General features: G+C 43.0%; 1 protein-coding gene across 3 annotated transcripts; it reads left to right on the forward strand.

Annotated features, from left to right (window-relative positions):
* The first annotated feature begins 714 nt into the window (after positions 1-714).
* Positions 715-20579, forward strand: lbr (lamin B receptor). Of its 3 annotated transcripts, none has more exons than XM_029631468.2 (14): positions 715-930; positions 4306-4480; positions 6389-6592; positions 6910-6987; positions 15092-15263; positions 15645-15838; positions 16423-16477; positions 16687-16881; positions 17184-17287; positions 17725-17850; positions 17936-18104; positions 18235-18315; positions 18444-18566; positions 18757-20579. In XM_029631468.2, the coding sequence occupies exons 2-14, from the start codon at positions 4316-4318 to the stop codon at positions 18915-18917; spliced, it is 1827 nt and encodes a 608-aa protein (XP_029487328.1). In that variant the 5' UTR covers positions 715-930; positions 4306-4315; the 3' UTR covers positions 18918-20579. The 3 variants fall into 3 exon arrangements, with proteins under 3 accessions (XP_029487328.1, XP_029487327.1, XP_029487329.1); XM_029631467.2 differs by lacking the exon at positions 715-930 and adding an exon at positions 2041-2194; XM_029631469.2 differs by lacking the exon at positions 715-930 and adding an exon at positions 2041-2194 and having other exon boundaries at positions 6389-6574.
* Positions 20580-22323: the final 1744 nt, after the last annotated feature.

Consider the following 22323-nt stretch of genomic DNA (forward strand, 5'->3'; position numbering starts at 1 on the left):
ACGAAGCCATACATGGACTTGTGCTGCATCAGCAGTTTCTCTCGCGGAGCTCTTCTCAGCCTTTGAATATAACTTGTTTATCTGCAACAAAGCGAATGTGTGGGAGATCATACCATTTTACATGCAGGGCATTCATCAAATATTCAAAAGCTTGAAAACAATAATTCAGCAGAAACACTGAAATTGAGCTTAGGTGAAAATCTTGGACTTGTCTTGTCTCATGGTGATTATAAGCCTTGTGTTTTACTCCATCTGTGTTGAATACTTTACAGATGTTTGGTATAAAGAGGTCATTACTGTATAGGAATTTGTCATAAGACTGAACTTGCTTTAGAACTGTCCCCTCACGAGTCAGTCACTGCCTCAGCCACTTGTTCCTTAAGTAGGTCTAGGGAATTCCCAGCAGGCCTATTCTTAGTAGCAGACCAATCACATTTTGTTACATTACCCCCTATTTCACACCCCATTAGCAGTGAACGTATCGCCTCGGGTTTCGTGCTCTTCTACAGACACAGGTTAGCTGAGGCGAACAGGAAGAGGCAGGACTAACTGAAAATGAAGCAGAGAAATCTCTCAAGACTGTTGCCCAAGCTATTTTTACCCCCCACCCCCCCACACAGGCTTGGGTTCAGACAGCAACTATGTCCATTGCAAAATGAGGCCAATCATCTGCTTCTGGTCTTGCAGCTTCTTTTTACAGGGGTGACAAGATCTCACAGTGGGAGTCAACTACTGTGCAGTTGTTTGCAACATAATGAACAGTAGAAAGACGTTTCCTGGAGGAGGGTCTGAGAATGCCAGTCCATTTGCAGTTCATCTGTACCGGAGTAGAGAGAAGGCTCTGCAGGGGCGGAAACTGCTGTAAGACAGGAAGATCGACTAAGCGGCTGTTTGGCTTCATGACCTCAGAGAGCGGGCGGAGAAAACGCTGTAATTGGACTGTAGAGTTTGTTTGAATTTTCAAAATATTTTGGGGTTTCCTTCCGTAGTCATGAAATGACTGTGAACTTTGAATTGTGACATCTGTTTTGACTTTACATTCACAGTTATAACTGACTGCTGAGAGAAGATGTGTTTCATCATCTTTCATAATCCTATGTTTTGATTATTTATTCGCAATATCTCAGACTCCTTGAATGTAGTTTTGTAATCTATCTCTAAGCATATAAAGCAACATCCTACATTGTGCAATTGAATGTGAGGTCAGTTAGCCCAATGTGTTGACGATAAATCAGAGCTTCATAAAGGGGATGGCATAGCACCATGTTACAGCTGGTTTGTAATGTTGAAAGCAACTCCTGCAACCAGATGTTGTGAACATCTAATATATACCTGACATTTGGTAGATAGTGTCACTGGTTCTGCACTGTTTTCAGCTTCAGTCAGATTAATTCACAATTAGATTCAATATCTAATGACGTCTAGGATGCATGAGCACTTTAGAAAGTGGAAAAATGTGTTGAACTGTGCTGTCTAACCGTTTTTTCCATTAGTGTAATTAACGGGCAGTAATAAGTTAATACATGATGCATTTATTTACAGATTTCTGGATTTCAATTGTTGATATTTTCGTTAAGTTTAATACAATTTTAAATAACCTTTTATGACCAACTTTAATCAGTTTATTAACTAATTGTTGTAAATGCTCTACAATTTACTACATAATCAAATCAAGAAAGGGTTTGTATGATATAGCATTTTCCATGCATCAATAATGCTGATGTAATTAATAATCCGTTTAAATACTAACTTCCATTTTTACTAAAACAAAGATTATCTTTCATAGAATTACAAAAAAATATTTCCTCCATTTTGTCTGACGCTTGTAGAAATCTTATGGCACATAACACCAAATACACGGAGTTGGAATCACTGAAGTAACTGGCAAGGCTAGAAATCTGACACCGTCAACAAAGAAAGTGGTAAGGACAAACCGGTTACAACCAATCCGCACTCTGTTAAAATCCTCTATCGACCAATCAGAACATTTGATCATTTTAAAAGAAAAGCATTGTAGCCAATCAGCGAGCTTCGCGCCATCATAGACTGGTGGGCATCGCGGATAGAGGGAGGGAGAACGCTCTACATTCAGCTACGGATTTTTACAAATATAGCTAGCTATTTTTTTGTTCCACGTTTTTATCAAGATACATATCTCATTTTCCTGGATTGGATTCGTACGTGTTATCTAAAGGTAATAGCGTTGCGTTGATGCATATTTACCATTTATTGTGCATAAATGTGGTAACGTTTTAAATGTCTTTGTTGAGAACTTGGCCGCTAGCTAACGGGTTTTCTTGAGTGTGTTTTGGGGTTGCGTGGGGTCAGCTAGCTAAAGTTAGCTACAGCTGAGCATATTTAGTTATCTAGCTAACAACTTATTTTTTATTAGTGGCTAACTATTAGTTTTGCCTCTACTCATTCAACTATTTTACACTAATTTATGCGACGGTGCAGTGTTTACAGTGGCAAAAACGTAAACATGCCCTGGAACATGGGTATCTTATGTTAGTTGACCTATTCCAATGACCGACCGTTGACGACATCAGTGATGTACTTGGTCGCCGAGTTTAGTTCGCCTGCCACTAGCTAGCTAGTTAGGTCAACAATTACTAACAAAAGTTTGAATTCATGACGTTTTCCCTCCATCCCGCTGTCACTTGGAGCTATGGTCATTAAAGGAGCAGATACATTCGAACAATCTTTTCCACGATTCTAAGGTTACCTTTTGCACATTGAATCATATTTTGGGTTGCCCATTTTGATAGTTGACGTTGGCTAACCGCCAAAGTTGGCTTCACTACACCGTTCTGATTGCTCTTCTAATTCAATCTAATGTAACTAGCTAGCTTTTTTTGTAGATAACGTTAGTTTTTTGTTGCTCACTTTGTTTTTCTGACCAACTATATTTCCGACCAAACATCCACAGATGTTTTTCTAAAGTAACTTTAAACGTCTAATTCTATGGGAATGTGTTCAACACTGACTTGTGCGTAACATCCATCATTCAGTCACATCAAGGAAAGTAGCTAGCTACTTTCTATAAAACCAATTACAAACTCTCATTAGAGTATTTTGATCTATTAATTGAAACTATTTTACTTTTGGGTGTTGTATTTAAAAGGCTGTGTGCCCGAGGTATGACACACAAGGTATGGGCTAACTTTCAAAGCTCCACCCACATCATACCGCGCATACTTTCATCATTCCTGGAGTAGGGAACACTGTCCGCATCGTTTAGCTATACCTTTAACCATATGGAATTCACCAGGGACGCCAGGACACCATCACAGAGCCTTTTGGTGTGTCAGTGTTGGTATTCATTAATGGAGATGTTATGGAATGTGCTTTACTACATTAGTGGGCTGGCTCACTGCTTCTATTTATAATCTGTGGGCCATTAGGAAAAGGATACTTTTTAACGTATTTATTATTTTTCTAAAACATTTCAGCAGCTGTGGTGTCCCGATTTGACTTATACTAGATGACAAATATGACCCAGGCCAGTGCTGAGTAGTTGATCGTGGTCATTACAAGGACAAGAGCTGTGGAATTCCAGTGAGCTTGGGCAGTAGTTGGGAATACATGTCAGGCATTTCACCTCTGTTTCCCTCTATTTAAATAATATCTGCTTTGATGAGGATCTAGGTTTTCAAAGTGTGTGTGTAATGTGTATTGACAGTTTGATAGAAGCACAACTTCCAATGTCTGTCAAACTTCTAAAACGCATTTTTTGATGTTACCTGACCGTTACTCAAATCCAGTGTACAAAGGCTATTGAAAGAGTGACAAAGGGGGCTGGAGTGGCAATGTCGATTTTAAACTGGATTTACAGAGTTAAACCTAGTTGGGATGTGCACGTCAGCACTTCTGTGAGCTCCGCAGCCCCTTCCATACCGCTGACCTCACTGCTCCATTGTGTCAAGCGTTACACGTGTCTGTCCCCCTTTACATTTTCTTAATGCGCACTGTAAATGTCTCATCTAGCCTAATCCGCTCACGCCAAAGTCAAGTAGAGGCACTGGAGCGCGTGATTGGGGAAAGAGCGTTTCTCCCCCATCGTAGATGGTTTTGGTATGCACACCTGATTCATTTGAAAAAGTTTATCTAACGTGATAGGCCTACTTATAATTTGCCACCTTTGTTGAATTTGTCGGGCTAAAGTGAAAGAGAAAACAGAAGCAGCATGTCTTAACACTGAAATAATATTTTCGGCCTTAATTCAAAGGTTCGAAATCCTCTTGTATTTCCCCTGTTTTTTTATATATATATTTTTTTTACTTGTTCTCTCTCGCTTTCTGTCAGGTAAACGAGGATGCCAAGTATCAAGTTTCAGAGTGGGGACACAGTAATGGGCCGCTGGCCCGGCAGCAGCCTGTTCTACGAGGTCAAGGTACTGAGCTACGATGCCAAGAATCAGCTCTACACTGTTATCTACAAGGACGGCACCGAACTGGAGCTCAGAGAGGCTGACATGAAGGTAGTAGCACAATCTATCTCCATGTCACTGAAGACGTGACCCAGATGAATATAAATGTCACATAATGTGACTTCTCTTTGGATGGTGTTTTTATACCATGAGAATGTTAAGATATTTTGAGCTTATATTATTATTATATAGTATATAATCAAATTTTATGAGCCTTTTATGATAAGTTGATTTCTCCATTGTCACTGCCTTTTACAATTCACTTATGTAATAGCTACAGTGCCTTGCGAAAGTATTCGGCCCCCTTGAACTTTGCGAACTTTTGCCACATTTCAGGCTTCAAACATAAAGATATAAAACTGTATTTTTTTGTGAAGAATCAACAACAAGTGGGACACAATCATGAAGTGGAACGACATTTATTGTATATTTCCACACAAAAAAAAATCAAAAACTGAAAAATTGGGCGTGCAAAATTATTAAGCCCCCTTAAGTTAATACTTTGTAGCGCCACCCTTTGCTGCGATTACAGCTGTAAGTCGCTTGGGGTATGTCTCTATCAGTTTTGCACATCGAGAGACTTAATTTTTTCCCCATTCCTCCTTGCAAAACAGCTCGAGCTCAGTGAGGTTGGATGGAGAGCATTTGTGAACAGCAGTTTTCAGATCTTTCCACGGCTTCTCGATTGGATTCAGGTCTGGACTTTGACTTGGCCATTCTAACACCTCGATATGTTTATTTTTGAACCATTCCATTGTAGATTTTGCTTTATGTTTTGGATCATTGTCTTGTTGGAAGACAAATCTCCGTCCCAGTCTCAGGTCTTTTGCAGACTCCATCAGGTTTTCTTCCAGAATGGTCCTGTATTTGGCTCCATCCATCTTCCCATCAATTTTAACCATTTTCCCTATCCCTGCTGAAGAAAAGCAGGCCCAAACCATGATGCTGCCACCACCATGTTTGACAGTGGGGATGGTGTGTTCAGGGTGATGAGCTGTGTTGCTTTTACGCCAAACATAACGTTTTGCATTGTTGCCAAAAAGTTCAATTTTGGTTTCATCTGACCAGAGCACCTTCTTCCACATGTTTGGTGTGTCTCCCAGGTGGCTTGTGGCAAACTTTAAACAACACTTTTTATGGATATCTTTTAAGAAATGGCTTTCTTCTTGCCACTCTTCCATAAAGGCCAGATTTATGCAATATACCACTGATTGTTGTCCTATGGACAGTGTGTCCCACCTCAGCTGTAGATCTCCGCAGTTCATCCAGAGTGATCATGGGCCTCTTGGCTGCATCTCTGATCAGTCTTCTCCTTGTATAAGCTGAAAGTTTAGAGGGACGGCCAGGTCTTGGTAGATTTGCAGTGGTCTGATACTCCTTCCATTTCAATATTATCGCTTGCACAGTGCTCCTTGGGATGTTTAAAGCTTAGGAAATCTTTTTGTATCCAAATCCGGCTTTAAACTTCTTCACAACAGTATCTCGGACCTGCCTGGTGTGTTCCTTGTTCTTCATGATGCTCTCTGCGCTTTTAATGGACCTCTGAGACTATCACAGTGCAGGTGCATTTATACGGAGACTTGATTACACACAGGTGAATTGTATTTATCATCATTAGTCATTTAGGTCAACATTGGATCATTCAGAGATCCTCACTGAACTTCTGGAGAGAGTTTGCTGCACTGAAAGTAAAGGGGCTGAATAATTTTGCACGCCCAATTTTTCAGTTTTTGATTTGTTAAAAAAGTTTGAAATATCCAATAAATGTCGTTCCACTTCATGATTGTGTCCCACTTGTTGTTGATTCTTCACAAAAAAATACAGTTTTATATCTTTATGTTTGAAGCCTGAAATGTGGCAAAAGGTCGCAAAGTTCAAGGGGGCCGAATACTTTCGCAAGGCACTGTATGTAATAACAAGTTGTAACCTTGCTAAATGCTGTAACTTGTGTTATTCCAGAATCCCACTGGGTTCAAACCAAGCCGTCGCTCTCGTTCTCGTTCACGCTCCCCGTCGCGGCGGCGCAGTCGCTCCCGTAGCCCAGCCAGGACCACCAGGCGCTCCTCGTCACGCACTGTCAGCGGCACCTCCATCGCGGAGACCCACAACGCACGCAAGGAGCCCAAACTGAAAGAAGTGCTGGAGGTCAGACTCGTTCCTGTGGTGAGGAGCATGTGATGTCACACTCACTGCTGGGATTTAGAATGTCTTTTTGTTTTGAAATATTGCTCTACTGGTGTTTGTTTGTTGCCTGAGTTTGTGTATTCAGGATGTACTGTAAAATGTATGGCCTCAGAGATGGCAATATTTAATAGATCAAGCATTAGCAACCAATGGTGTAATTAACCCATTTTTTTTAGCGTAGTGTGAATTAACCGCTTAGTGTTAATTCAGTGGGTCCATCTTTTGTTGGTCATCACATTCCCTTTTCTGCATGTTGATGTTTTTGCTTCCTTCACTCCATTTTTAATTTACCACAGGCAAAGCCAATTGAGAACAATATCAACAATAAGCATGAAATGACAGAGGAGAATGATACTGCTAACAAAGTCAACGAGGTGAGACTTCTAGATATGTACTTCAGGAATATTTTTTTCTCTCTCCATCCATAATTATCATAATCACAAATGTAAAAGTTTGTGTTGGGCTGTAAGTAAGAGGAACCAAAGTCATGGCATTAGGCAATGAAACTCTCCCTAGCTGTACTGCTTGTAGGAATGTTATGATGCATGCATGTTGTACCTCCTGTGTGTTGGGAGGACTGTATGGGGGAGTCAGCCTGACTGAGCTACACACGCACACCACTTAGCGTCTTGCTAATGTTCCATCAGTCAGTCACATTTAACCTTTATTTAACTAGGCAAGTCAGTTAAGAACAAATTCTTATTTTCAATGACGGCCTAGGAACAGTGGGTTAACTGCCTGAACATGTGCTGCCTGTTTTCTCTGCTCTCCTCAGAGGCTCTCATTGCACGTTATGAGGACTAGTTTACGTTAAACAAATACCAAGACTTTGGCTATCAGTATGCCCGTGGCCATGTAACAATGCCAACTTAGTAGTAAAACCAAACAATGGTTTATGGTATTTCCTGCTATAACAAGATAAGTGTTCACTTTTCCCTTTAATAGCAGATGCACATCTAAGGCTAATTTGTTTGACAAATAGAATGGATGGGCATGACCGGAACGCTCATAGTGTCTGCCTGTCACTGAATTCACTGGCTTTGTATCATAGATTTGGGCCTGTATAGTGAGACATTGCACCTTTTTATTAAAGTCTTACTGTTTATTTTGCTGTAGTATTTTCCCCATGTTTGTCTGACCTGTGTAACTGCAAGGCCTGTAGGCTACATTAAATTCACAAGCTCCTTACTTTAGACTCAGGCATTCATGCTGTGCCTGCCACCTGCCCTCTTCAGCGGCTATCAACCAAAACATGGACGTGTACACGCAGCAGTGTTGTAGAATATTTCACCGCTGGCTTTCGTACTTTCTGAATTCTGAGCACGGCTCAAGAAGTTTCTCCAACCGTCAATACATTCAAATGAATAAAGGCTATGTTGGTTGTTTAATATTGGGGAGGTGCGTGTTCGGGCTATGTGTCACAACGAGACGCCAGTCTATAGTGTCTGTAGACTCTGAAATACACTTTAATCTCTCCAGCTGTGTGAGACCAAACTAGACGTCGACCAATTATGATTTTTCAATACCGATTAATCGGACGTTTTATTATTAATATATTTTTTATTATTGATTTATTTGTAATAATGACAATTACAACAATACTGAATGAACACTTATTTTAACTTAATATAATATACCAATAAAATCAATTTAGCCTCAAATAAATAATGAAACATGTTCAACTTGGTTTAACCCTCTTACCTCCACCCGACACGCAGGCGTCCCATCTAGACATCTGGAAATGCAAATGCGCTACGCTAAATGCTAATAGCACTCGTTAAAACTCAAACGTTCAGTAAAATACACATGCAGGGTACTGAATTAAAGCTACACTCGTTGTGAATCCGGCCAACAAGTCAGATTTTTAAAATGCTTTTCGGCGAAAGCATGAGAAGCTATTATCTGATAGCATGTAACACCCCAAAAGACCCGCAGGGGACGTAAACAAACAAAACGCACAAATAAAATATAAAACATTCATGACCTTTGACAATCTTCTTTGTTGGCACTCCTAGATGTCACATAAACATCACTATTGGGTCTTTTTTTCGATTAAATCGGTCCATATATAGCCTAGATATCGATCTATGAAGACTGTGCGATCAAGGAAAAAAATAGCGTTTTATAACGCAACGTCATTTTTTTTTTAATAAAAAAGTTGCCGATAAACTTTCACAAAACACTTCGAAATACTTTTGTAATGCAACTTTAGGTATTAGTAAATGTTAATTATCGATCAAATTGATCACGAGGCGATGTATATTCTATAGCTGTACGTCTTGAAATAATGTCCGGGTAAATCTCAACCAAAATATCCGGTCGGAGACTGGAAGAAATGCGCTGCCTCGTGTCCGTTTGACCAAGAAACAAATCCTAGGCAAATGACAAGACTGTTGACATCGTGTGGAAGCTGTAGGTATTGCAACCTCGGCCCCATTTAATAATATGTTCAAGTGGCGCATGGATATATTTTCCCATTTTCAGTGATCAGATTTCCTGCGCTTTTCAATGAAACGCATGTTCTGTTATAGTCACAGCCGTGATTTAACCAGTTTTATAAACGTCTGAGTGTTTTCTATCCACACATACTAATCATATGCATATACTATATTCCTGGCATGAGTAGCAGGGCGCTAAATGTTGCGCGATTTTTAACAGAATGTTCGAAAAAGTAGGGGGTAGGAGTAAGAGGTTAAATAATGCAAAAACAAAGTGTTGGAGAAGAAAGTAAAAGTGCAATATGTGCCATGTAAGAAAGCTAAAGTTTAAGTTCCTTGCTCAGAACATGAGAACATATGAAAGCTGGTGGTTCCTTTTAACATGAGTCTCCAATATTCCCAGGTAAGAAGTTTTAGGTTGTAGTTATTATAGGACTATTTCCCTCTATACCATTTGTATTTCATTAACCTTTGACTATTGGATGTTCTTACAGGCACTTTAGTATTGCCAGTGTATCCAAGATGGCGTAGCAGTCAGACGATGTGTCGTGTCCCCTTGTATATATCGTTTTTTTAAACATATTTTTCTTCGCATATCTTTTAAAACATTTTGCTAAACCTCAACTTCTAAATACTCTCCTGCAACCCGCCTCACCCAATGTAGCGCGGATCTGCTTTTTTTTTTTCTAAAGTATTTATATTTACTTCGGATCCGGAACCCTTCAACTGAAGTTAGCCAGCTAACTACCAGCAAACCAGCTACCCTTTAGCTCGGAAAGCTCTCGCCAGTTCGAACAACGCGACTCTAACCAGAGCATAACGGACCTATTATTTTTTTATCCCCGGATTCCCACCGCAAACGGAACATTTTCAGCTGGATCTTCACAACTAGCTAACCGCAACCCCGGATGATTACTCCCGGCTAGCGTTTCCATCCACTTAGCTTGAAGCTAGCCCGGCCAGAGCTCCTGTGCTACCACTGAAGCATACTCCTGGGCTACAATATCCGGACCCACGACCGGTCTATCGATGTCACCGCATGAAGAGGCATAAACAGACTCACCCCATCGTGACGTCCCCCAAAGGCTAACTTTCTAGCCCTTGCTATCTCCTTGCTTGCTAATTCGGCCTGCTAACTGCTAGCTTGTTTAGCCCCGGTCCGCTAACTGCTACCTTGTTTAGCCCCGGCCTACTAACTGTTAGCTTGTTAGCACAGGCCTGCTAACTGTCTGAATCGCCGCATCCCAACCACTCACTGGACCCATATTTACTTTCAATCTCTTTTCGATTTTTAATTCGATTATACCTTCCGGTAACCTGCCTCACCCAATGTGATACGGAATCGCTATTATTTTAAATTTTTAGAACACATTCAAGAACCTCCAGGAGCTAACTAGCTACAAGCTATTTAGTCATTGTTAGCCACTGCTAGCGGCTTTTACCTTCTGCACAGCCAGCCAGTTTTTTAAAACCTGGATAATACTCGCCAGTCTAGCTTCCCTGCCCCATCCACCGCTGCCCCCTGGACACTGATCACTTGGCTACATAGCTGATGCATGCTGGACTGTCCATTAATCACGGTACTCCATTCTGCTTGTTTATGTTTTATCTGTCGGCCCCAGCCGCACTCAGGCTCTGTGTGTAGTTAATCCGACCCTCTCTGCCTAGTCATCGCCATTTTACCTGCTGTTGTTGTGTTAGGTGACTAGCTGTTGTTGTCTCATCTGTTGTTTTAGCAAGCTCTCCCAATCAAGACCTGCGATTACTTTATGCCTTGCTGTATGTCTCTCTCAAATATCAATATGCCTTATATACTGTTGTTCAGGTTAGTTATCATTGTTTTAGTTTACAATGGAGGCCCTAGTTCCACTCTTCATACCCCTGATACCTCCTTTGTCCCATCTCCCACACATGCGGCGACCTCACCCATTACAACCAGCATGTCCAGAGATACCTCTCTCATCATCACCCAGTGCCTGGGCTTACCTCCGCTGTACCCGCACCCCACCATACCCCTGTCTGCGCATTATGCCCTGAATATAATCTACCATGCCCAGAAGTCTGCTCCTTTTATTCTCTGTCCCCAACGCTCTAGGCGACCAGTTTTGATAGCCTTTAGCCGCACGCTCATACTACTACTCCTCCTCTGTTCCGCGGGTGATGTGGAGGTAAACCCAGGCCCTGCATGTCCCCAGGCACCCTCATTTGTTGACTTCTGTGATCGAAAAAGCCTTGGTTTCATGCATGTCAACATCAGAAGACTCCTCCCTAAGTTTGTTTTACTCACTGCTTTAGCACACTCCGCTAACCCTGATGTCCTTGTCGTGTCTGAATCCTGGCTCAGGAAGGCCACCAAAAATTCAGAGATTTCCATACCCAACTATACATTTTCTGTCAAGATAGAACTGCCAAAGGGGGAGGAGTTAGCCTGCAAAGTTCTGTCATACTTTTCAGGTCCATACCCAAACAGTTCGAACTACTAATTTTAAAAATTACTCTCTCCAGAAATAAGTCTTTCACTGTTGCCGCCTGCTACCGACCCCCCTCAGCTCCCAGCTGTGCCCTGGACACCATTTGTGAATTGATCGCCCCCCATCTAGCTTCAGAGTTTGTTCTGTTAGGTGACCTAAACTTGGATATGCTTAACACCCCGGCAGTCCTACAATCTAAGCTAGATGCCCTCAATCATCAAGGAACCCACCAGGTACAACCTTAAATCTGTAAACAAGGGCACCCTCATAGACGTCATCCTGACCAACTGGCCCTCCAAATACACCTCCGCTGTCTTCAACCAGGATCTCAGCGATCATTGCCTGTATCCGCTACGGAGCCGCAGTCAAACGACCACCCCTCATCACTGTCAAACGCTCCCTAAAACACTTCTGTGAGCGGGCCTTTCTAATCGACCTGGCCCGGGTATCCTGGAAGGACATTGACCTCATCCCATCAGTTGGTCATTCTTTAAAAGTAACTTCCTCACCATTTTAGATAAGCATGCTCCGTTCAAAAAATGCAGAACTAAGAACAGATATAGCCCTTGGTTCACTCCAGACCTGACTGCCCTCGACCAGCACAAAAACATTCTGTGGCGGACTGCAATAGCATCGAATAGTCCCCGCGATATGCAACTGTTCAGGGAAGTCAGGAACCAATACACGCAGTCAGTCAGGAAAGCTAAGGCCAGCTTCTTCAGGCAGAAATTTGCATTCTGTAGCTCCAACTCCAAAAAGTTCTGGGACACTGTGAAGTCCATGGAGAACAAGAGCACCTCCTCCCAGCTGCCCACTGCACTGAGGCTAGGTAACACGGTCACCACCGATAAATCCATGATTATCGAAAACTTCAACAAGCATTTCTCAACGGCTGGCCATGCCTTCCGCCTGGCTACTCCAACCTCGGCCAACAGCTCCGCCCCCCCCCCCCGCAGCTACTCGCCCAAGCCTCTCCAGGTTCTCCTTTACCCAAATCCAGATAGCAGATGTTCTGAAAGAGCTGTAAAACCTGGACCCGTACAAATCAGCTGGGCTTGACAATCTGGACCCTCTATTTCTGAAACTATCCGCCGCCATTGTCGCAACCCCTATTACCAGCCTGTTCAACCTCTCCTTCATATCGTCTGAGATCCCCAAGGATTGGAAAGCTGCCGCAGTCATCCCCCTCTTCAAAGGGGGAGACACCCTGGACCCAAACTGTTACAGACCTATATCCATCCTGCCCTGCCTATCTAAGGTCTTCGAAAGCCAAGTCAACAAACAGGTCACTGACCATCTCGAATCCCACCGTACCTTCTCCGCTGTGCACCTCAGCCACGCTCAAGGTACTAAACGATATCATAACTGCCATCGATAAAAGACAGTACTGTGCAGCAGTCTTCATCAACCTTGCCAAGGCTTTCGACTCTGTCAATCACCATATTCTTATCGGCACACTCAGTAGCCTCGGTTTTTCTGATGACTGCCGTGCCTGGTTCACCAACTACTTTGCAGACAGAGTTCAGTGGCAGTCTCTATGGGGGTGCCACAGGGGTCAATTCTCAGGTCGACTCTTTTCTCTGTATATATCAATGATGTTGCTCTTGCTGCGGGCGATTCCCTGATCCACCTCTACGCAGACGACACCATTCTATATACTTCCGGTCCGTCCTTGGACACTGTGCTATCTAACCTCCAAACGAGCTTCAATGCCATACAACACTCCTTCCGTGGCCTCCAACTGCTCTTAAACGCTAGTAAAACCAAATGCATGCTTTTCAACCGTTCGCTGCCTGCACCCGCACGCCTGACTAGCATCACCACCCTGGATGGTTCCGACCTTGAATATGTGGACATCTATAAGTACCTAGGTGTCTGCCTAGACTGTAAACTCTCCTTCCAGACTCATATCAAACATCTCCAATCGAAAATCAAATCTAGAGTCTGCTTTCTATTCCGCAACAAAGCCTCCTTCACTCACGCTGCCAAACTTACCCTAGTAAAACTGACTATCCTACCGATCCTAGACTTCGGGGATGTCATCTACAAAATTGCTTCCAACACTCTACTCAGCAAACTGGATGCAGTTTATCACAGTGCCATCCGTTTTATCACTAAAGCACCTTATACCACCCACCACTGCGACCTGTATGCTCTAGTCGGCTGGCTTTCGCTACATATTCGTCGCCAGACCCACTGGCTCCAGGTCATCTACAAGTTCATGCTAGGTAAAGCTCCGCCTTATCTCAGTTCACTGGTCACGATGGCAACACACACCCGTAGCACGCGCTCCAGCAGGTGTACCTCACTGATCATCCCTAAAGCCAACACCTCATTTGGCCGCCTTTCGTTCCAGTTCTCTGCTGCCTGTGACTGGAACGAATTGCAAAAATCGCTGAAGTTGGAGACTTTTATCTCCCTCACCAACTTCAAACATCTGCTATCTGAGCAGCTAACCGATCGCTGCAGCTGTACATAGTCTATCGGTAAATAGCCCACCCATTTTTACTTAGCTCATCCCCATACTGTTTTTATTTATTTACTTTTCTGCTCTTTTGCACACCAATATCTCTACCTGTACATGACCATCTGATCATTTATCACTCCAGTGTTAATCTGCAAAATTGTAATTATTCGCCTACCTCCTCATGCCTTTTGCACACAATGTATATAGACTCTTTTTTTTTTCTACTGTGTTACTGACTTGTTAATTGTTTACTCCATGTGTAACTGTGTTTTTGTCTGTTCACACTGCTATGCTTTATCTTGGCCAGGTCGCAGTTGCAAATGAGAACTTGTTCTCAACTAGCCTACCTGGTTAAATAAAGGTGAGAGAAAAAAAAGGTGTAACAGTATAGCTTCTGTCCCTCTCCTCCCTGGGCTCGAACCAGGAACACAACGACAACAGCCACCCTCGAAGCAGCGTTACCCGTGCAGAGCAAGTGGTGTTTGAAACGCTATTTGCGCGCGCTAACTAGTTAGCCTTTTCACTTCGCTTACCCCAGCCTCATCTCGGGAGTTGATAGGCTTGAAGTCATAAACAGCGCAAGGCTTGACGCACAACGAAGAGCTGCTGGCAAAACGCACGAAAGTGCTGTTTGAATGAATGTTTACGCGCCTTGTATGTTCATTCAGATTATATCTGCCTGTTCAGGGGCAGAACGACAGGTTTGTACCTTGTCAGCTCAGGGGGTTCGAACTTGCTACCTTCCGGTTACTAGTCCAACGCTCTGACCACTAGGCTACACTGCTGCCCCTGAACGAGGCAGTTGACTCACCGTTCCTAGGCCATCATTGAAAATAAGAATGTGTTCTTAACTGACTTGCCAAGTTTAATAAAGATTAAATAAATGTGTATTTAAAAAAAAAAAAAGAGAAATCGGTGTCCAAAAATTCTGGTTTGTTATGAAAACTTAATCGGCCATTCCGATTAATCGGTTGACCTCTAGACCAAACGTTGTCTATTCTACGATAACCTCGCCCATAAGCGCAAGTCACAGTTGGTTAGACATGTTCATGTCTGTGTAAATAAATACCAGACGGCCTGTCCCTTGTGTGTCTACTTCCAGAAGCCTGCAGAGGTGGAGCCAGAGAAGAAAGTAGTAGAGAGCCGCTACAACTTGAGACGCAGGAAGGATGACGGTGATGCCAAGCCAGCTGAGCATACGGAGGAGGTTGAGCAGAAGCCTGCAGTAGCCACAGCCCCCATCACCACTGAGCTGGAGTTTGGAGGGAGGCTAGGTGAGAAACAGAAATGTGGTTGCTGTGCCTATCCCATCTTGTCATGTTCTGGATAAAGTGAGGGGGGAAAACAATGGTGCTAGTCTACACAATGTTTTGCCAATCAAATTGCACTAGCGTGGTTGTCTGCACTAGCCTGGGTACCTTCTGTTTGGATAACATTCCACTCCTTGCGCGCCGTGTCGTATGTCAACTATGTTTACCGTAGCAAGGAGTGGAATGATAGCTAAACAAACTGGTACCCAGACCAAGTCTGTAAATCCTTAGACAATGTATTTCTTGAGGGGCCGGTAACAGGGTAAACCTAAGTCAGACAGTTGAAGTACCCGGCTGACTTCCCTTGGCTCCAGTCACTCAGTGTCTTTTCCACTGTATTTGCAGGAGTGTTCTGCATGACTCTGCTCCTGCCTGCGACTGTGTTGGGCCTGATGGTGGTTTGCAGTCAGGAGGATGCTAGCCTGATGAGCTCCCCCCCCCTGCCTGCCCTTGACTCCCTGTGGGACCTACAGGTGTTTGGCATGGTGGTCCTCTGGTTGCTCTTCCAGGCCCTACTCTACGTGCTGCCTGTTGGAAAGGTACCATGATCGCCCACCTCACTGCTTTGTTGGCACACATGTCGAAACAGAATCACCTAATTCTGTTCTAGTCATTGTGGAGAGAAAAAAAGAACTGAACCGTAGATGACTGCATTCTTAGAATTTCTACTCCCACCCCTCTGAAGACTGTACACACACTGGCAAATACACCCCTGAGAGTACAGGCAGTACATATGACTCCCATCTGTAACCTGAACAGAGCACATGACCGGCGCTCACTTCTGCTCATTAGCCGGAGCAGAGGAGAGAAATTAGATTAGTCAGCTGGAGTAGGCTACGATCCACACTGGAACTCTACAGGAGAGAATGGGACATTGTGTTCTTATTTTCATAATCTCCTGATCTTTCTTCTGAAAACTGTTGAAGCACACGTGTCTTTTTCAGAATGTATGAAACTTTCACCATATGGCTCCCAGGAAATCACGTTCTCTAGGTCTGGCAGACATTAGTAAAAGGGATGCTGTACTAAAAGTCACCTGTCCTATCTACATTTACCCTCTCAGATACTGTATTTCCTGTTAGGTTGAATGAATGTCCAACCTGTGTGCTTTTGTCGTCCCCAGGTTGTGGAAGGAATGCCCCTGAAGAATGGAGAGAGACTGAAATACAGAATGAACAGTGAGGCATTCTTCTGTGTTTTGTCTTCTTTTTTTTTTTTTTTTCTTTCAAAGAAATGAGATGAACTAGTCTGTTACCCCCAGCACTTTTGATAGCTGTAGTAAAGCACTATGCCAATGTATTTCATTAACATGTAAGTAGGAAATACCTTTTGGTTGAGGTACTTCCTGTGTATTAACCCTGTATGTCTCCCTCTCATCCACCACCAGCCCTCTATGCCTTTGTGCTGACGGTGGCTGCCCTGGGGGCTGCAGTGCACCACAAGATAGACCTCAGCTACATCCACAGCCACTTCCTCCAGCTGGCTGTGTCTTCCCTGCTCTGCTCTGTCCTACTTAGTGTCTACCTGTATGTCCGCTCTCGCTGGGCAACCCAGGACCTGCTGGCCCCTGGAGGAAACTCTGGTGAGTGAGTGGGTGGGTGGTTGTGTGTAGTTGTCACTGGTAAACATACTTCTACAATCTGGGTGTGATATGATTCCATGAAATGGCTCTATTATGACATGGACCAGCATAAGGTTAAGAGCAATAGAATAGAATTAGGTAAAGTATCCACCATCTTGGCATCAAATGTTCAATTGATTCTGACTTGAGAGTACATTCCAATCCTCGAGGTGAACGCTGTATTTCTGTACTACCCATTTGAATGATGATGCCTCACAAATGGTCAACATAATATGATTAATTTGTTCTTCTCACCTCCCTAGGGAGTGTTATTTATGACTTTTTCATGGGAAGTGAACTTAACCCCCGGATCAAAGGCTTTGATCTCAAATACTTCTGTGAACTGCGCCCAGGATTGATTGGTTGGGTAAGTTTCACTGTAGTGTACTGAATATTTCCATTTAAAGTGCTTTTCAGCTGTATGCTAGAGACATTTAATGTAGATTAAGCTGTTTATTTATAAAAAATGAAATAAAAATGGCAAAAACAAAATAAACTCTGTTCAGTTTCCCATCGTGTTCATTACTCCCTCTAGTGGGAAAATGTAAACTGCTTTGAGTAAATCCTAAAATGATACTACTGTACATTTGAGCCAGTTTGTTTAACTGTCTGTTCAAGGAGAGTGTTTATTCAGAGCTGTGATCTTAATTCCATTACTTTACTTTTAGATTTGTGAATTGTTAGATACTACTGCACTGTTGGAGCTCGGAACACAAGCATTTCTTTACGCCTGCAGTAACGTCTGCTAAATATGTGTATGTGACCAATACAATTTGATTAGATTTTGACATCTGTTCTGTCCAGCTGGTGATCAACGCTGCCATGGCTCTGGCTGAGATGCAACTCCACCACCTGGACTACCCCTCACCAGCCATGATCCTGGTCAACTGCTTCCACCTGCTATATGTGCTTGATGCCTTCTGGCATGAGGTACAAAACCTGATTTTTCTTTCTGCCCATTTGGTATTTAGTCCATTTATTTGGTTGTAATCTAATGTGCATTGTTGCTCCCCAGGAGGGCATCCTGAGCTATATGGATATTACCCATGATGGGTTTGGCTTCATGCTGGCATTTGGAGACTTAATGTGGGTCCCCTTCACCTTCAGCCTCCAGGCTTACTACCTGGTTCACCACCCCAATCACCTCTCTCTGCCCTGGATCGTAGGCATCGTCACTCTCAATGGTTAGTCGGTAGTACTGACTCAGTACTCAGACCTTTAGTATTGGCTTATGTTCATATTAGTCCTACATGTCATCTGTGATATTATTTTTGTTGTATGACCAACAGTGACATTTTCTTTGTCATTTGTTAGTCATTGGATTTAGCATCTTCCGTAAAGCAAACTCACAGAAAAACTCTTTCAGAAGAAATCCATCAGACCCCACATTATCCCGTAAGTGCTCAGTCCCAGTGCATCTTATTCACGTATAAACATTATCCATTTGCAGGCTCTCTGCCTTGATAAAGGGATGGAGTTAGTCCCCATCATGTTGTTGGACTCACTATCTCTCTGTTTTCCAGATCTGAAGACTATCCCTACTGCCACTGGGAAGAGTCTCCTGGTATCTGGTCTGTGGGGGCTAGTCCGTCACCCCAACTACCTGGGTGACCTTATCATGGCTCTGGCATGGTCCCTACCCTGTGGTGAGTGATGGCTAATCAGCTAGTTAGTTACCAGGTATTTTGTTTTTTGTATGTATCTTTTTCTGAGTTGTACTGACGAGGCATCAGAAACAGCCCAGTAAAGCTAGACGTGTTTTGATGGGTGTATAGTGTGAAGATGAGACGCTGTAGTGTATGTTGACCTTTTGTGTTGTCTGTGGTCGTCCTGTAGGGTTCACCCACATCCTGCCATACTTCTATGTGATCTACCTATCCATCCTACTGGTTCACCGGGAGGCCCGAGACGAGGCCCAGTGCAGGAGGAAGTACGGCTCGGCATGGGATGACTACTGCCGAGAAGTCCGCTACCGCATCATCCCCAGAGTCTACTGAGGCCTATGCCACCCCTGCCCCCATGCCACGCCCTTCAATTCTGCAAGCTTACGACTCATCACACGGCTGCATGAGTTCACTGAGAAAAAACAAGTTGTTTGGAAATTAGTTTGAGGACATTTGAATTTTCGAAAGGGGGACACTTGATTCTTGGAAGTACCACAAGAGCAGCTTTCTTTTGAAGTTACATGGTTTTAGGAAGGTAAACACTCACTGGCCGGCTGAATTTGGTTTATGCCTTTGTTTAGAGAGAAACATTTGAAAAAATAAGCCTCATAATCTAGTGAAGTGATGTGTATATATTTTTGTACATATACATTTTTTTAACTGAAAGATACCTAACAACATTGCATATTTGGTTTGTGTTAGTGTTCTTTGCTCCCATATTTGACGTATACAATATTTTCTTGGCTTTTATTTTGAGGTATTTTGTAATGATATCTTTGGTATACATTACTTGTGTATATTGTGAATGATGGGATTTAAATGCTCTTTTTTTCCACTGTACAGTTGACATAGGACTATAATGTTCTCCCTCAGGATCACGACGTTGTCACAAAATTGCATTTAGGTTTTAATTTATATATTTTTTTATATAGAGATATGTAGCCTAGTGTTAACTGAGAGTGTAAAATTTTTTTTTTAAAATGGGCGGTTTTAAATGCATTATGCGAGGTTGCGTTTTATAACCGAAGTCTATTATTTGTCTTTGCTACATCAGGTTCTGTCAAATTCCTCCCCAGTCCTCTGGATGGTGGTGTTGCTTAGTGCTCCTGTGATCGTCACAGCCACTGTTTCAGAGGGAAGACAACCCATCTGTTATCAAATATACATACACATAATCTTATTTAAAACCATTAAAATTTGCAAGGGTGCTTACAGACAGTATCCATTCAAGCATCACAAACCTTAAGTTATTCAAGACCACACTTTTTTTTTTAAAGGTGTCAATAATGACATGATTTTTTTAAATGTTCCTTTTTATTTTATTTGAGGATTTTAACCAAGTTTATACTGTGACATTCTGCACAATGCTGTGTAGTGTGGTGGCCTTCTGGCAACATTGGTGTTTTATCCTGTGCATTCTCAAACCCAAACAAGTATTTTTGGACCCAGCTGTAGATGAACAGCATCGCAGCAATATGTCAACTAGAATATGTGGCATTTTATGTGACTGAATGCATTGTACATATTCTAAATTTGTTTTTTAAAGTAAAAAAATATTCAAGTTAATGGTAGTAATCATAGATATTATGTTCCACAAGTAGATATTTAAAGTTACATTTGATTTTAACTTTTGTTTTTAAGTTAATTGCCTGAATTACCATTGTAGCCATTTTTGTTTACAGCTAGATCTGCCGTTATTACTGACTCAGTCATCTGAGAAGATTACTTGTGATTTGAGTCATTTATCATGAACTATTTCTCATTGAGCCACGTTCTGTTCCCAACCCCTGTGTTTGTGGCGGATGGGACTGGTAATATCCTGTTTTGGTCAGCTGGTAGTTTGTCAAAGTTGGAAGTAACTAAGAATTTGGAAGAAGACCCAAGGTTTTTGAATCATTCAATTCTGGTGGAGACAGATCGAACCTGTGACAGTGGCTGGAAAGCTTGCATTGTACAAACATTTTGGCAAAAAAATAAAGATTTCCACTTACATTACCCCATGTTATTCAGAGGTGTCAAACAATTCAACAGATAATGCACTGTGAATTGTCATAGTGAAACCGAACAATCAGAGGTAACTGGGAAAGTAAGCAATTCAACACAACTTCGATACAGAGGTGATGGGCTGTTCTCTAGGTCAGGAATGGGGCTAACTGCCTGTTGAGGTGTAGATCTGGACAGGCCCAGAGACTATCCCCCTGGCCCCTGCTGCAGACCCTCTGGGAATCAATTAGAGATGTCTAAATCTTGTGATCATCACACTGACTGGTGTGAAGAGCAGTAAATCCCCAAAATGATCTAGAGGGACAGTTTAGTGTTTGTTTTTCTCTCCGCACGACACCACAGTGATGTAAGTCATCTCTGCAGGTGTTTGGTAGCCTGGTCCAAGGTCTGATTGTGCTCTTGCCAGCTCCATTCTTCATTGTTAAACCAAACATTGTTTGGCATGACCATGAGTGACGTGTTTCAACCTAGTCTGAGCATTTGGTATTATTCTGTATTTAAATCTGAGACACTCCATTTAGAATGATATGGTATGTTGGGTATGGTTACATAAGGCAAAAATTAAAGGTGGTTGGTCGGGCGTGTAACACGAACGTCTAGCAACCCAAAGGTTGCAAGTTCTAATCTTATCACGGACAGCTTTAGCTAATCAGCAACTTTTCAACTACTAACTACTTTGCAACTACACTATAAATACACTGCTCAAAAAATAAAGGGAACACTAAAATAACATCCTAGATCTGAATGAAAGAAATATTCTTATTAAATACTTTTTACTCTTTACATAGTTGAATGTGCTGACAACAAAATCACACAAAAATTGTCAATGGAAATCAAATTTAGCAACCCATGGAGGTCTGGATTTGGAGTCACACTCAAAATTAAAGTGGAAACCACACTAAAGGCTGATCCAACTTTGATGTAACAAGTCAAAATGAGGCTCAGTAGTGTGTGGCCTCCACGTGCCTGTATGACCTCCCTACAACGCCTGGGCATGCTCCCGATGAGGTGGCGGATGGTCTCCTGAGGGATCTCCCAGACCTGGACTAAAGCATCCGCCAACTCCTGGACAGTCTGTGGTGCAACGTGGCGTTGGTGGATGGAGCGAGACATGATGTCCCAGATGTGCTCAATTGGATTCAGGTCTGGGGAACGGGTGGGCCAGTCCATAGCATCAATGCCTTCCTCTTGCAGGAACTGCTGACGCACTCCAGCCACATGAGGTCTAGCATTGTCTTGCATTAGGAGGAACCCAGGGCCAACCGCACCAGCATATGGTCTCACAAGGGGTCTGAGGATCTCATCTCGGAGAGTAAAGGCAGTCAGGCTACCTCTGGCGAGCACATGGAAGGCTGTATGGCCCCCCAAAGAAATGCCACCCCACACCATGACTGACCCACCACCAAACTGGACATGCTGGAGGATGTTGCAGGCAGCAGAACGTTCTCCACGGCGTCTCCAGACTGTCACGTCTGTCATGTGCTCAGTGTGAACCTGCTTTCATCTGTGAAGAGCACGTGGAGGAGGCCGTGGCGAATTTGCCAATCTTGGTGTTCTCTGGCAAATGAAAAACGTCCTGCACAGTGTTGGGCTGTAAGCACAAACCCCACCTGTGGACGTTGGGCCCTCATACCACCCTCATGGAGTCTGTTTCTGACCGTTTGAGCAGACACATGCACATTTGTGGCCTGCTGGAGGTCATTTTGCAGGGCTCTGGCAGTGCTCCTCCTGCTCC

This window comes from Oncorhynchus nerka, linkage group LG24, assembly GCF_034236695.1.
Source record: "Oncorhynchus nerka isolate Pitt River linkage group LG24, Oner_Uvic_2.0, whole genome shotgun sequence".
Classification (NCBI taxonomy): domain Eukaryota; kingdom Metazoa; phylum Chordata; class Actinopteri; order Salmoniformes; family Salmonidae; genus Oncorhynchus; species Oncorhynchus nerka.

What these genes read in the sequence shown, in the direction of transcription:
- lbr (XM_029631468.2), top strand. Translation starts at nt 4,316, where the DNA reads ATGCCAAGTATCAAGTTTCAGAGTGGGGACACAGTAATGGGCCGCTGG. An exon ending in ACTGAAATACAGAATGAACA is followed by an intron (nt 16,478 to 16,686) that starts GTGAGGCATTCT and finishes ATCCACCACCAG; the next exon opens with CCCTCTATGCCTTTGTGCTG. An exon ending in GGCCCCTGGAGGAAACTCTG is followed by an intron (nt 16,882 to 17,183) that starts GTGAGTGAGTGG and finishes TCACCTCCCTAG; the next exon opens with GGAGTGTTATTTATGACTTT.